This window comes from Carcharhinus amblyrhynchos, chromosome 7 (genome assembly GCF_965287045.1).
Source record: "Carcharhinus amblyrhynchos chromosome 7, sCarAmb.v2.hapA, whole genome shotgun sequence".
NCBI lineage: Eukaryota > Metazoa > Chordata > Chondrichthyes > Carcharhiniformes > Carcharhinidae > Carcharhinus > Carcharhinus amblyrhynchos.
In genome coordinates this window covers 70,956,435-70,970,773 of record NC_137330.1, presented here as the reverse complement: position 1 = coordinate 70,970,773, position 14,339 = coordinate 70,956,435, and the positions used below count along the sequence as shown (strand labels likewise).

Below are 14,339 nucleotides of genomic sequence, written 5' to 3'. Positions count from 1 at the left end.
CTTACTGGAGTCCATGTAGACAACACATCCACTGCACTACCCTCATCAATCATCTTTGTCACTTCCTCGAAGAACTCGATCAAGTTCGTGAGACACGACCTCCCCATTACAATACCTGACACTTTGCCATATTATTGGAAAATCATGCCCTCTATATTGCAAAATGTAAGAAAATTATTATAATTAAACAGAATCTGGAAATGCTCAAACTTACAGTATTGACTAGATGTTACTCCCTTCAGTATAACATGTTACATACACTGAGGCTCTTGTTCAGCAGTTTCACAAAATATTCTTTGTATCTGCAGAAAATTCCTCCTTTCTACTAATTTATTCATTTTTGGAGAAGGAAGAATATTGTCATAGCAGTTCTGCTCTGCTGCACAGCTTTATTTCTGGAAAGCAGGATTATAAGCCTGATATAATAAAGCTTGTGTCCACTTCATCTTTTTCTTCAATTTCTCGTAGTTGTGACTCTTCTAAATTTCGGCTTCCTATTTTACATTAATCTTTTACATTAGTCCCTATATGGTATAACCTGGAGAAACTTGGAATACGTGCAGCACAGGCAGGAAGCTGCTGTGAACTGTGGACTGTTTGCAAAAGTCTTGGCTGTGGGTTTGGGCAGCAAACTGAGAGACTGAGTCTGTTGATCTAAGAATGAGGCAGAGCTGAACGTGTGAAAGATGCCAGAGCTTAATATAGACCGAATCTGTATCCTGAAGAAACTGAGATAAGGTGAATGAGAACTCCTGGACTTTCCTGCAATACAAATCTCTTTTTGACTGAGTTTGTTCCAAACACTGCCCAGCTGTACGTTGTTTAAGAGGAGCCTCTGGGGGTGGAGGGGGGAAAGCGGAATAGAAGCTGGGAAAGGAAGTGAAAGCATTTTTTTTTAGGGCTGTCATTAGACTGCGTTAAAGTGACACATCTGGCAATTGAAGACAGAGGGGGGGAATAAAAACAACTGAAGCTACAAAGCAGCAGCGGCAAACAGGCTCTGGAAAAAGCCGGAGGATAACCTGAAGGAAAGACTGTCAGGAGAAGGGGAGGAAATGGTTTGGATTTCACCCTGGCTGTGTGCTTTCTCTCTAACCATCTTTGGATTGTTTTACCCAGCTACTGGCTCTGGGGAGAGCAGTGGTCTTTCTGTCAGTGCAGAAGATAATGTCACAGGAAAATCTACCACCATAGGTGATGAGGTAAGGAATACATTTTACATAAAGGATGTATTAATGTTGATGATTATTCAGGTGAAAAAGGACATTGTAAAATAAAGCCATAGCTAAAACATATTGGCCAAATTGTTAATCAGATACTTAAGAAATCAAGCATAATTTAGGAATAAGGGAAGTTGCATTTTGGATGTTAATTGTTTAAGAAATATTAGCTTAAGTGCAAAGTTTGTTATTTTATACTTTTCTGCTATTGTTCTCAGTTCTTCCTCTCTATTGTGTTAGTAAAAGAGAACTGTTGCTGACTTTTCTATTGCCTGTGCTTAACATTGCTTCTCTCAAAGCGCCACATTCCTCAACTATATATCAAATTATCCAGTTTTATCTGCAAGATTAATGATTTAAGATATACATATAAATATATTGACCAATCTGGTTCTTCTGGTTCTGTCAAGTTGCAGGTTGTAAATGAGGAGGAACGAGTTAAATAACCCTGTTCACTCTGACAGGATTGATTCAGTGAACAGGGAATGACTGGGTCATTAGAATGGTAACCGGAGGCAGGGACATTAAAAAAACAACAGGAAATTAACACCAATACCTGGAAATACAAGAAATGAAAAAGATGGATAAGGGAAAAAGGATTGAAGAGAAGCATATGGAGAAGGGAAGGAAGGAAGTGCCATCAGTTAAGCAGACGGGGGAAAGAAAAAATAACTACACTAGATATCAAAAGCTAAACTACAAAGCAGCGGTATTCTGCAAGCCAACATAAACTTTTGAAGATGGAAAATAAAGGACAGAGCATTTTCGCGGGGGAGTAAATGCCGGAAGTGTTTATCTTGAGGTTTATTTCTCCTTCCAAATCAAAGGCATCTGTGCTAGTATTGTGCAGATTCCTATCAGGAAAAATAGTCATTTCTAAGCTAATGGACGAGTCATAAAAAATAAGGATGTCCAATGAGACCAAAATTAGGAATTTTTCGCCTATCCGTTTTATTTGCTTCAGAATGCAACTGCAGACATTTGGGAAAGGGTAGCCATGAAAGGAAACTCTGATCAGCAGGAGGTGTAATAAAAGCTGCCCGGTCTGATGCGAGTTTCTCACTAGCCTGGAGAAAAACATATCACTGTTTTATGTGAGAAAATGAATAGTAATCTATCTGAACTATGGCAATCCGTGGAATGTGCTACATACTTTTGGGGTCAGGAAAAAATGTTTTCGACATGACACAAAGACCACAGTCACTGAATCCAAACTTCAGAGTGCAAGTACAGAGTCAGTTATAAATTGCTATACATTCCATCGAAGCAAGTGACCTTAATTCTTCAAGTAGATCTCATGCCTGACAAGCAATTAGTTCAGCAAAATAAGAATGACAATCCTCAAATTGAGCAAGCAAAGAAATAAAAGTACGCATAAATCTTCACAGAATCTTTGCAGTACAGAAGGACACCATTTGGCCCATTGGGTCTGGACTCTCCAAAAGAGCATTCTGTCTAGTCCCACCCCACTGACCTATCCCCATAACCTTGTATACTCCTTTGTTTTAGATCTGGTTAGAAAAAGTTGGTATGAAGTCAAAACCTGTAACTGTCAAAAACAGCCATGATGCAATTTCATCTGCTTCTCGTGTTTGAGATTGTTACCATAAATTACCTTTTGTATTAGCTTTTGGAATAACTCAAATTCCAAAAGTGAAACTGATATATGTTTTCTGATCGCAGCAAGTCCAAAACAAACAAATACTACTCTTTCTTAAATACACAAGTTGGAAACACAATATGCAACTGAAGGAATTGGGTACTTTCCGTCGTACTGTGTGTGGCCAACTTTGAGGGCCAATTGATTTTAATGGGGCCAAGTTCTGTTTTAGTTAGTCAACACATACAACATATGATGGATCTTCCACATCCCCCACTCCAAGTGTGGCCCAACATTATAATAACACCTTTGAAAGTGTTCCAGCACTTAATAACATTCATTATATTATTTATATTTAAAACATTGCTATTTTACTTGCAATATGGAAAAAAATAGCAAGGTGAGTTCAGATCTTTTATGATAACCACTTGCCTTCTTCTGGAAATTAAACTAGTCAAAGTGGATCATGGCCTCCGAGTTAGATGTTGATTGTAAAGAGGATTGACTATCAAATGTGTATAGTTTCATTCAGATTAAAATTTATAAGTGCACACTAATGATTAGGAGGCTTGTTGACACCTCACTATTTAATATTTTGGAATTTTTTTGTGGCATTTACACTTACAGGAGATTTTGAGGCATTTTCCTGTTAAATTGATTCAGGCTTAAAATCTGTTGATTGTACTAAAATTTCACTAGCATTCTTTACCAATGTCTCTCATAGAAACTAAAACAAAAACAGAGGCCAGAATTTTATCAGGCATTTGGTGTCAGACTGCAAGCAGAAAGGTTGGCAAGGTGGGACAGGTAGGCATTGAGGGAAGTCCCTCAGGTCTTCCCAATGTCATGTCATTTTATCAATGATGGGCAAGATGGTAGATCAACAACTCACCCAGAACACAACTGAACCATTTAAGTGGCTAATTAAGGGTGATGTCCTTTGTGCCCATTTTGCCTATGTTGAAGGGTCTACCTCTGTATGGGGAAATTGCTGGGTGAAATATCGTGGTCTATCAGTTGGCTCAGGTTGTGGGGGTTGGGGAGGAAGGGAGGGGGTGATTTTCCTTTTTGGGCACTCCATGGTCCACAAAGGAAGCCCTGCCAACGGTAGTCACCTCCATGGCAATTACACCACTTATGCCTCTTAACACCAACTCTTGGCCATGAGGGCCTGTTTGCCTGGGCCTGGATTCTTCCAAACCCACTTAATCCACTTCAAGGGAACTTTGTCCTTCAAGGCATGCTCTCACTGCAGCCTTACCCACGGTCTTAGCTAGTGGTGGCAGTGCTGAGTCTGCTGGCCCTCTGATTAAGCCAGCAACTCTTGGAAGTGGGCTGCTGCCTCAATTAAGAATGTTGGCCATGACAGGGATTATGCCTCCTTGTGTCTTGCCGCCAGCTAAAATGGGATCACCTTTCACTTCCAAATGTGGGAAAATTCAACCCCAGAATGTTTGCATCCCTCATTTGACTTCTGTACATAGTTACTCCTGACTTTGTGAACTGACTTTAAAGTTGAAATCCTTAACTTTGATTGGTTGTACTTCCATGGTGTCCAGGTAATATGGGTTTCTACTGAAGAATTATGATTTTATTTTTCCATTTTGTTAAAGTTTTTCAGTTAATGCAAGTTTACAATTGTTGCTAGCACAAATTGGTGTGTGGTTAGATTGGTGCAGTTCAATTTTTTTTATTTCCTATTCCTTTTTAAGTAAAACATTTTAAAATAAAGATTATGTTGATATGAATGAAGATGTAAAAGGTCACGCTAGAGAGGCACAGATCTGGATAGTTATTGGTTGAATTCTGATTGGTGTTGCTGCTGTTGTCAGGAATTCCGTGTCTTTGATCTTTTCACTTAACTGAAACAGTTCATAGACATTTTGCTGGTGTGATTGGGGTCTAATGAGTGAAGGACTGCTTAAGGTTAAAATTTAAATAATTTAATCAATAGAAGATCATAGCAACATTAACATTGGACTAATGTTACATATTTTTTGTGTACGATATAAATAAATAGCACAAGTGATATGTGATTTTTTTTTACATTTTGAAATAACTCTCCTTTGTTGAAGCAAGGCTATTTCCTCAGGTGTTACCAGTGGCAAGAGAGACACAAAGCTGTTTTTGAAGACCACTTTAAAATCAGATGTTTTCGCCATTCACACTTCGCAGAATGAATGAGAAATACAGTAGTAGGTTTTGGAAGGAAAAATAAAGGGACAAAATTGGATAGCTCTTGAAATGAGATACAGAAATACTGTGTACCATGCAGGTAGCATGCAAAGTTTGTGCTGTTTATCAATTGATGGGTTGTGATGTGCAGTGGCACGGTGGCACTGTAGTTCTCATCGCTGCCTCACAGTGTCAGGGACGTAGATTGAATTCCAGCCTTGGGTGACATTTGTGTGGAGTTTGCACATTCTCCCTCTGCCTGAATGAGTTTCCTCTGGGTTTTCTTCTGGTTTCCTCCCACACTCCAAAGATGTGCGGGTTAGGTTGATTGGACATGCTAATTTGTCCCTTAGTGTCAGGAGACGAGCAGGGTAAATACGTGAGGTTTTAGGGTTAGGGCCTGAGTGGGACTGTGGTCAGTGCAGGCTCAATGGGCCAAATGCACTGCAGGGATTCTATGATTCTATGAACATTGAATGTGCTGCTGATGAACTCATCTCTGAAATGAGTCCAGATTTATGCAAAATTTAACGTTACCTTACACTTAAAACTAGATTGCATCCCTTCATGGTAACATCCATTTTGACTGCAGCAGGGGCTGAAAGTACAGTTTCAAAATTTGAAGACCTGTTGGATGAAAAGGAATGTTGCAGAAAGTGTATCCCCACAGGTTTTCAGATAATTTGCCAGAGTCATTGGCACAGGATGTGGACAGGAGGATAGAGCTTCTCTTTTCCCAGGGATCCACACAAATATTCAGAATGCAGTGAGAATAGGTCACATGTCAAGGACCTTGCTGCCATGCCATAGGAAGTTTATTGATATCACAAAAGTTGTGACTACATCCTTAGATGCCAACTCCGCAACGACCATCAACTAAGGATGAAGAAACAATAAAATACGATCTGACACTCAAAACCACCTTCCCCAATACAGGCACCGCGCTCTTTTCAATCATAAGGCAGAAGCAGGATGTGTATGTGGTGAGTCACCAGGCCTGAATGGGCTGCAGCCATTGCAGGGGGAAAGGGCTATTCTGATGCTGGTACCTTAAAGGGTGAGATCATACATGAGTTCTGCTGCAGAGGACTCAGATAATGATTTCGATGGGATGGCAAATGAACAATGCTTGAATGGCATGCATACAAAAATGCTTGGTGGATTAGCTGGCCTGCCAGAGAGCCATTGGCATCATCAAGCAGCATGGAAGATGCCATCTCCAACTTGACACAGGGATTCACACTGACCTTCAGAGTCCATTCCTTTCAATATGGAAGTGGTGGCCAATTCCTTGGGAACATTTTGACCCAACTGAGAGTCAGCATCTAAAGATCAATGTCTTAGCTTCCTATAGCATGAGCAGAAGCCACCCAATGTCTGAATTCTGCAGTGGAAAAATCTGTTCATTACCATGCAGACTTAGCTTGGTGTCAAGCAGGCTCAGACTGCTGCCATCTTAGTTGTGTATGCCAGTAATCAAATGAGTTTGCAGGTTGACAGCATTCCAGCAATATGTGTTCCAACAGATGACCCAGATTTCTGAAGTACTGCCATGGTGAGTGGCAGTGGCTCCATGGAGCATGGACTTGCTGTTCTTGCTCAGGATGACAGAATTCATGTTCTTCCCACTACCACACCAATTGTAGTCTTGCTGCTGTCTCTCAGCTGTCCAGCCTAGACTGCTACCATTAGTGCCAATGTGTGCAACGTAGTCAGACTTTCAAGTCTCAGGGCTGCTGAGTTTATTCTGTTAGACATCTGCAGTTTTCCCCATTAAACATCAGTGAGCACGGTGTAGCCACTGAGATCGTAATAGAGGCACTAAGAGGATGACTGATTGAGTATTGTATGGAATTTTTTTTTTGGATAAAGCTGGTATGGAATGGTTATTTTGAAGTGGCACTTCTTTCAGAGCTGCGGAAAGAGGTGTGTGTGTGTAACATCGTTGGTGTGTAACAGAGGGCAGCTGACAGGAAACTAGTATTTTGTTCATAAGAATCATATAAGAACTAGAAGCAGGAGTATGCAAGTCAGCCCCTTCAGCCTGCTCCCCCATTTAGTATGGTCATGGCTGATCTCATCTCAGCCTCAACTCCACTCGTCTCTCCTTTCACCATGACCCTTCAAACGTTTACTAATTAAAAATCTGCCTCCTCTTAAATTTACTCAAAGTCCCCGCATTCACCACACTCTGGGGTAGTGAATTCTACACACTCATGACCCTTTGAGAGAAGTCATTTCTCCTCATCTCTTTTTTAAATCTGGTATCCCTTTTCCTAAAACTATGACCTCTTGCCTTACAAGAGGAAACATCCTCTCCACATCTACTTTGTCAATCCCTTTATCATCTTGTGTACCTCAATTAGATGTGTTCTCATTCTTCTAAACTCCAGGGCGTATAGACCTAAACTGCCCAATCTCTCTCCGTAAGTCAAACCTCTTATCTTGGAATCTAGTGAACCACCTCTGAAATGCCTCCAAAGCAATTACAACCATCCTCAAGCAAGGGGTCCAAAACTGCTGAGTGCAGTCCCACTGATGCTTTGTATAGTAGCTGCAGCACTTCATTGTTTTTATATTCTATTCCTTTAGAAATGAATGCCAAGATTCCATTTGTCTTCCTTATTACCTGCTGTACCTGCATGCTAGTTTTCTGCGATTCATGCACAAGGGCACTCAAGTTCCTCTGCAGTCTAGCACTCTAAATAATAACTAGCCTTTGCATTTTTCTGACCAAAATGGATCACCTCCCACTTATCCACTTTAAATTCCATCTGCCAAATTTTGGCATATTCATTTAATCTATCCTTAGCCATTTGTAAATTTATTTCATTATGACAACTCACTATCCCACCCATTGTTGCGTTATCTGTAAATTTGGCAATGGCGCCTATGCTCCTTGCATCCAAATCATTACTATAGATTGTAAATACTTTGGGCCCAAGGGCCGAATCCTGTGGCACTCCACTAGTTATATCCTGCCAACCCGAGAAAGACCCATCTAGCCCCGCTCTCTGCTTTCCATTGGTTAGCCAATACTCTATCCAAGATAATAAATTGCCCCAACCCCATGTGAATCCCATTCTCCAGGCGAATTGGATTGTGATGTTGCACTCAAAGACTGCCAGCCCAAAATGTTAGCATGACATCAGCTGCCTCTTCCCTTCCTCTTTCTTTTCTCGTGAGGATCTACCTTCATGATGGCCAGGTTGTGGATGATACAACGGGCCACAACAATTAGAGACACACACTAGCTGAGTACAGGACTGTTCTTCCTGAACACTCCAGGCAGTAAACCATTGCTTAGCAACCTGATAACCTTGCTGTAATCAAGCAGACTATCATTGTATGAGTGCTGACATGACTCTTTTGGAAGAGAGTCATCAGCCAGCTGTAGAGATGATAGCCCTTTCACCTAGCAGCCACCCTTTGATTTGATGGTTGTTAAAAGACTAAGGGAACAGCAGGATGAATGTATCACAACAACTACTCTCCCTTTTTGTGATTTGGTTAGATCCCTTGACACTGCATTCACCCAGATTTTTCTTTTCATCTGCGCAGTGGTATTCTTCTGCCTTTCAGCCTTTTTTATTGTTTTGAATTTCACACAGCCTTTTGTGATCTGGCTTAGGTTCTTTAACTCTGCCTTTGCATTCAATCAGGTCTGGCAATAGACCTCCAAGTGCTCAGTTAGATTCCTTCAGCATCCATATCTGCAATGGAGGGTTTCTTTTTTAGATGATCACCAATTGGATCTTCAATTTAGGTGCATGTTGGTTAGGCCAGGCTTCAGTTTCTTTAGATTTTAATGCTTCCATGATTTCAGAGTCCACTCCAGTGCTGCAGCCATCTTGATACTATGTCCTTCATTTAGACTCTGCTGTGTTTCTGTTTATGTGACGATTAACTGGCCTATCAGAAATAAATTTGTGATTTGAATAAGTAAATACTCACTAATAAGCTGTTTCTCTTGTGTGGCCATCACTTTATTTTGTAGGAAAGTTAACATCAATGTTTTACTTAACTCTTATGTCTCCAATTTTAATTAATTGAAAAATGTATAAGCCTCTAACATGGCGATCCCTTTTTTAAAATTTTAACTTTGTTCACTAGATCTAAGTAATTAATTGAATTTTGATGGTAATGATATAGTAAATTATCAAAATAGCTTTAGTTTTTAAATAGATGATATCGTGGCTTTCTGTCACAATTTTCCATGGACTGTATTGACAAACTCATTTAAGGCATATAGACATGGACAAAAGACATGTCTTTTATAGACATGGTTTTTTTGATGTGGATATGTTTCAAAAAATAAGGCCACAACAGGACTGCTCTCTCGTCACCGTAATATTCAAAATATATGGTTGAACTATTTTCTATGTTTTTTCAGAAGCAGTTTAAGGCTTAACTGGCAGAGATTTCATTGCAATCTTCGCTGATGACCATGAAGTGGTGTATGTTTGTTTGAAGGTCTCTAAACGAGGAGAGAATTAGATGCTTTATGTTAGAAATGACAATTACATTTTGTAAAGCCCTATGAATTCTTCATGAACCTTTGCATGACATGCATATATATTTTATATTCTAATTGGTAGTTAGCTATATTTATTGCAATGCATGGTTCAAGATTGCTGGTGATTTTGTATGAATACTGTCATCATAGAAACAAATCAAAACTGCAATTAAAGTTGTTCCCCATTTCATTTCCTTGTAAAGCAGCAAAACTCTTGCTGTTGTGAATTAGTTCTTAGAACTCAATTTCACAATATTTTTGCAAATGCACAAAAGCAAATGAAAACACTGGCTGTATGTGTAGCAGGTTTATTATTTTGATTCACTGAAACTAAAAGCTATTTTTTAGAAGTTTCTCAAAAGTAATTATTGTTTGAAGGAGACATTATAATAGTTTACACCCTTTGTAAGTTGATTCCTGTTTGATGTGAACATGGCAAATCTTTTCACTGAGGATCCTGGCCATCTTTTATAGACATGGTTTTCTTGATGCGGGTATGTTTCAAGAAATAAGGCCGTGACAGGACTGGTCTCTCATCACCATCATATCAATGAGAGCCATTAACCAGAAATTGATGAAACCAGATTGAATTGTAATGGAAACTGTGGGTTGTTGTTGAAATCCAATCTAGAGACCATTTGCCTATTAATTGCAAAGAAGAATTTGTCAATAATATCTGGCAACCTGCACATATGGCTAACTGAGTAATGGCTCAGAATGTTATCTTATAATCCATCCCGCTTGCTGCTGTTTGGTAGCTGTGCATTTGCTACTACCCTAATATCTCTCAGTTGTTTGTTACTTCTGAAGACAAGGGTAGTGAAATATCAAGTTTTTTTTTCCATTTTCATCTTAACTTTTTTATATTTTTTCATCTTAACTTTTTTATATTTTTTTTCATATCCCCTACAAATATCCAAATGATTATTTAACTGACAGTTAAGAAAAACTTCTTCTGATGTCTCTCGTGAATCTAATATTTAATATTTAGAAAATACAGTCACAAATTGTCACAAGTTACTATAGCTCCAGTAAGGCCTAAAACAATTGGTTTGTACTGTTGTGTATTGCACTGAGAAAAGATATGTGGATGTGTAAGCAACCACATTGAACTAACTGTATTTATACCTCCCTAACAGGGAGGGCAACATAACAATATGCTCAGTTCTTGTAATATATCACATGCCCTCCCTGTTAAAAACATTGAAATAAAAAACAATACATGTATATAATTTCCAGAATATAATATGACTAACATCCACAATACCTGATAGGTTGGGTTTCATCTTAGCTTTTGCCAGAATCACATACATGACCAATATTTTCAGAGTAGTTGACATGTAAAAATATTTGTTTTCCTTAACAATAGTATTCATTTAACAATAACATAATAATTTGACAAAAATGAAAATAACAACTTTTCCTTCTTCCTTCCCACATACTTTCAATTCACCTATCTGGCTTTTTTCTCCTTCTGATTGGGCATCATCTTTTTTTTCCATTAGCCTGACTCAGCTCTCTCAACATCTCAGCCTCTGTCATACCTGAACTTTGACTTTGACTCTCAATTCCACTTAATAGTTGGGACTGTGACTTTGATTGATTTGCCTTAATCAAAGATCTTGGGTGGGATTTTTCAGCATTTCCCACCAGCGGGATCTGCTGGTGCCACCAAAGGTGACCCCCTGTGGCCAGGGCAGTGGGACAGACAGGCCACGGAAAATGTCATAGACATCAGTGGGACCGGAAGATCCCATCAGTGGCCAATGGTAAGCTGCTTCCTTGCCTTCTCTGTCAGAAAACATGCACCCCTTCACTCACTTTGCTCTATGAGTATATTCTGCAAAATCAACTAATTTTTATTTTCTTGCTGACTTTCATTTTATTTCCGACTTTCACTTTGGGCTGCAAGAAGAATGTAGAATATAGGAGGTTTCTCATCCTCTCCATTTGAGAGACAACCTCTTCCATGTAAATGATCTACATTACACTGATGGAGACTTTTCCAATCTTCACTCGATATACGGATGCACTCAGTCTCATTACAGCAACTCCAAATTCATACTTCTCCTTATCACCTCAGTACATTTCATCATGACCTTTTGACCACCATTGAATCGTCTAATGTACAATGATTCATCTTCACTTTAGCTTGTTTTACTCCTATTCTGAAATCGGGTTAAGCAAACTATACCTTGTCCGAGGAGTGCATTTAAACATTAACTCATAAGATGAGCAATCTGTTGTAGACAGGAGTTATTCTGTAAGAGGATTGTATAGCCTGTGTTGAAGAGAAACATGGAAATTAATGCTTATCTTGTCACTCAGCAAAAGCTTCTGCGAAAACCTCTTCACAATCCATGCACTTCTCTCTGCAGCAACATTTGACATTGGATGATAAAGAGGTATTAGAGTGAGTTTGATTCCATTCTTATTCAGAAATATTTCAAACTCTTATAATGTAAACTGTGGACCATTATCTTGCACTAGCTCATTTGGCAGCCCATAAATTACAAACCAGTTTCTAAAAATTTCAATAGATTCAATTGGACATAGACTGAATATTTATCCACTTACTATAGCATTGATGAAAACAAGGAACTATTTCCCTTCCAGTTCAAAGAAATGGTAATGCACTCATTCCTACAGTCTTCTTTTGTTTCCTAATGAAAGGAATGTTGGGTGAATAATTCGTCATACAGACTTCACAACTTTTCACCAACTCTTCAATAGCTCTATCTACCTCAAGAATTGAGCATTTTATCACTATGCTACATCTGTTGGGGAGGTATAAGTAAAATTAGTTCAATAATGCTGCTTGCTGTGAAACCAAATAGTTAATTTTTCTCTGGGCAATACACAGTAGGAAGATGGTGTCAAGACTGTTTTTTTTTAACATTTACTTTGAGAAATTAAGAACTGAAGAACATTGTGACTTAATTTTAGATTTCCTAAAGTTGATTATGAGGAAAGTTGGGCAATTTGAAACATTGCTCTGTGCACATGATGTTCAAGGTATACAGTGAGTCAATATAGTATGTAATAGAAAACAAATGGCACTGAAAACATAATTGCAGACAAAGGAGGAATTCAATTTGAAAAAGGAAGATGGTGTAACTCTGAATGAAGGTTAAATATTTGGCTGAAAGCAAATAAAGGAAATAAGGATAAAGTCAAAGCGTTCCTCACCTTGATGGGGCCAGATGTTTTTGAATTGATGTCTTAGTAATGTTGCCCATGGGATTCCAGTCCTATGAACTACTCTGAAATGAATGAGACTCTGGATTGATATTATAGCACGACCAAAAAGAATACTGCACCAGGAGTTGCATTCCAGAAAAGGAAGTAGTTGCCAAGTGAAACAGTTGTAAATTACATTCTCAAATTAAAGAAACTCTCTCATCACTTCAGTCCACCTGACTTGCACATCTTTGGACTTTGGGAGAAAACCAGAGCACCCAGAGAAAACCCACATAGACACTGGGAGAATGTACAAATTCCATACAGTCACCCAAGGTTGAAATCCATTCGGGGCCCCTGGCACTTTGAGGCAGTAGTGCTAACCACTATGCCACCCTACCGCACTTTAAGGATCTTAGATGTTTCAATCAAATGGCTATTTACTGCTCTAAACTCCTGTGAATATAAGCCTAGCCTGTCCAGTCTTTCCTCGAGATAATTTACCCATTCCACTTATTACTTTAATAAACCTTCTTCACGCTGCTTCCAAAGCATTTACATCTTTTTTTAAATAAGGAGACCAATGCTGTACACAATACTACAGATGTGGCCTTACTATTGCCCAGTATAACTTCCCTACACTTGCATTCAATTCCCTTTGCAATAAACATTCAATTAGTTTTCCTAATAACTTGCTGCAATTGCAATTTTGCAATATATTTTGCAATTCATGTGCTAGAACACCCAGATCCCTCTGCGCCTCAGACCTCTGCAATCTCTCACTAGTAGAAAATATGCTTCCTTTTCATTTTTCCTGCCCATATTATACTCAATTTGCCAGATTTTTGCCCACTCACCTAACCTATATATATCCTTTTATCGCCTCCCTGCGTTCTCTTCACAACTTACTTTCCTACCAAGATTTGTGTCATCACAAATGTAACAACCATACCATTGGACCTTTCATTCAAATCATTGATATAAATTTTAAAGAGATAAAGCCCCACCACTGTGGCACCCATATCATCACACCTTGCTAACCAGAAAATGACATATTTATACCTACTCTGTTTCCCATTAACAAATTAATCCTCTATTCATGCCAATATCTTACCCCTTACACCGTATGCTGTTACTTTCTGCATGGTGGCATAGTGGTTAGCACTGCTGCCTCACAGTGCTAAGGACCCAAGTTCCATTCCGGCCTCAGGTCATTATCTACATGAGTTTTGTCCAGGAGCTCCGGTTTTCTCCCACAGTCCAAAGATGTGTGGGTTAGGTGGATTGGCCATGCTAAAATTGTCTCTTAATGTCTGGGAGACCAGCTAGAGTAAATGCATGTGGTTATGAGGATAGAGCCTGGGAGGGATTGTGGTCACTGCAGACTCGATGGGCCAAATGGTCTCCTTCTTTGCTGTATGATTCTATGATTATATGAACCTTTGATGTGGCACTTTATCACAGCACATGTTACTTCTTCAGAGAATGCCAGTAAACTGCTTAACATGATTTCTCTCTCACAAAATATGTTGACTCTGCCTGATTGCTTTGAATTTAACTAAATGCCCTGCTATAACAATGGTAGCCTCTAACATAGTAGCTTCTAACATCCCTCCTATGACACACATTAGGCTAACCAGCATGTAGT

The 14,339-nt window shown here is 39.1% G+C and overlaps 1 protein-coding gene across 1 annotated transcript in view; it reads left to right on the top strand.

Moving 5' to 3' along the window:
- The first annotated feature begins 912 nt into the window (after positions 1-912).
- lama4 (laminin, alpha 4) overlaps positions 913-14,339 on the top strand; it is a 131,051-nt gene continuing 117,624 nt past the window's right edge. The window contains exon 1 of the mRNA XM_080192570.1: positions 913-1,202. Coding sequence (XP_080048696.1) covers positions 1,056-1,202 — 147 coding nt within the window. The 5' untranslated portion in view covers positions 913-1,055. The remainder of the gene's footprint in view (positions 1,203-14,339) is intronic.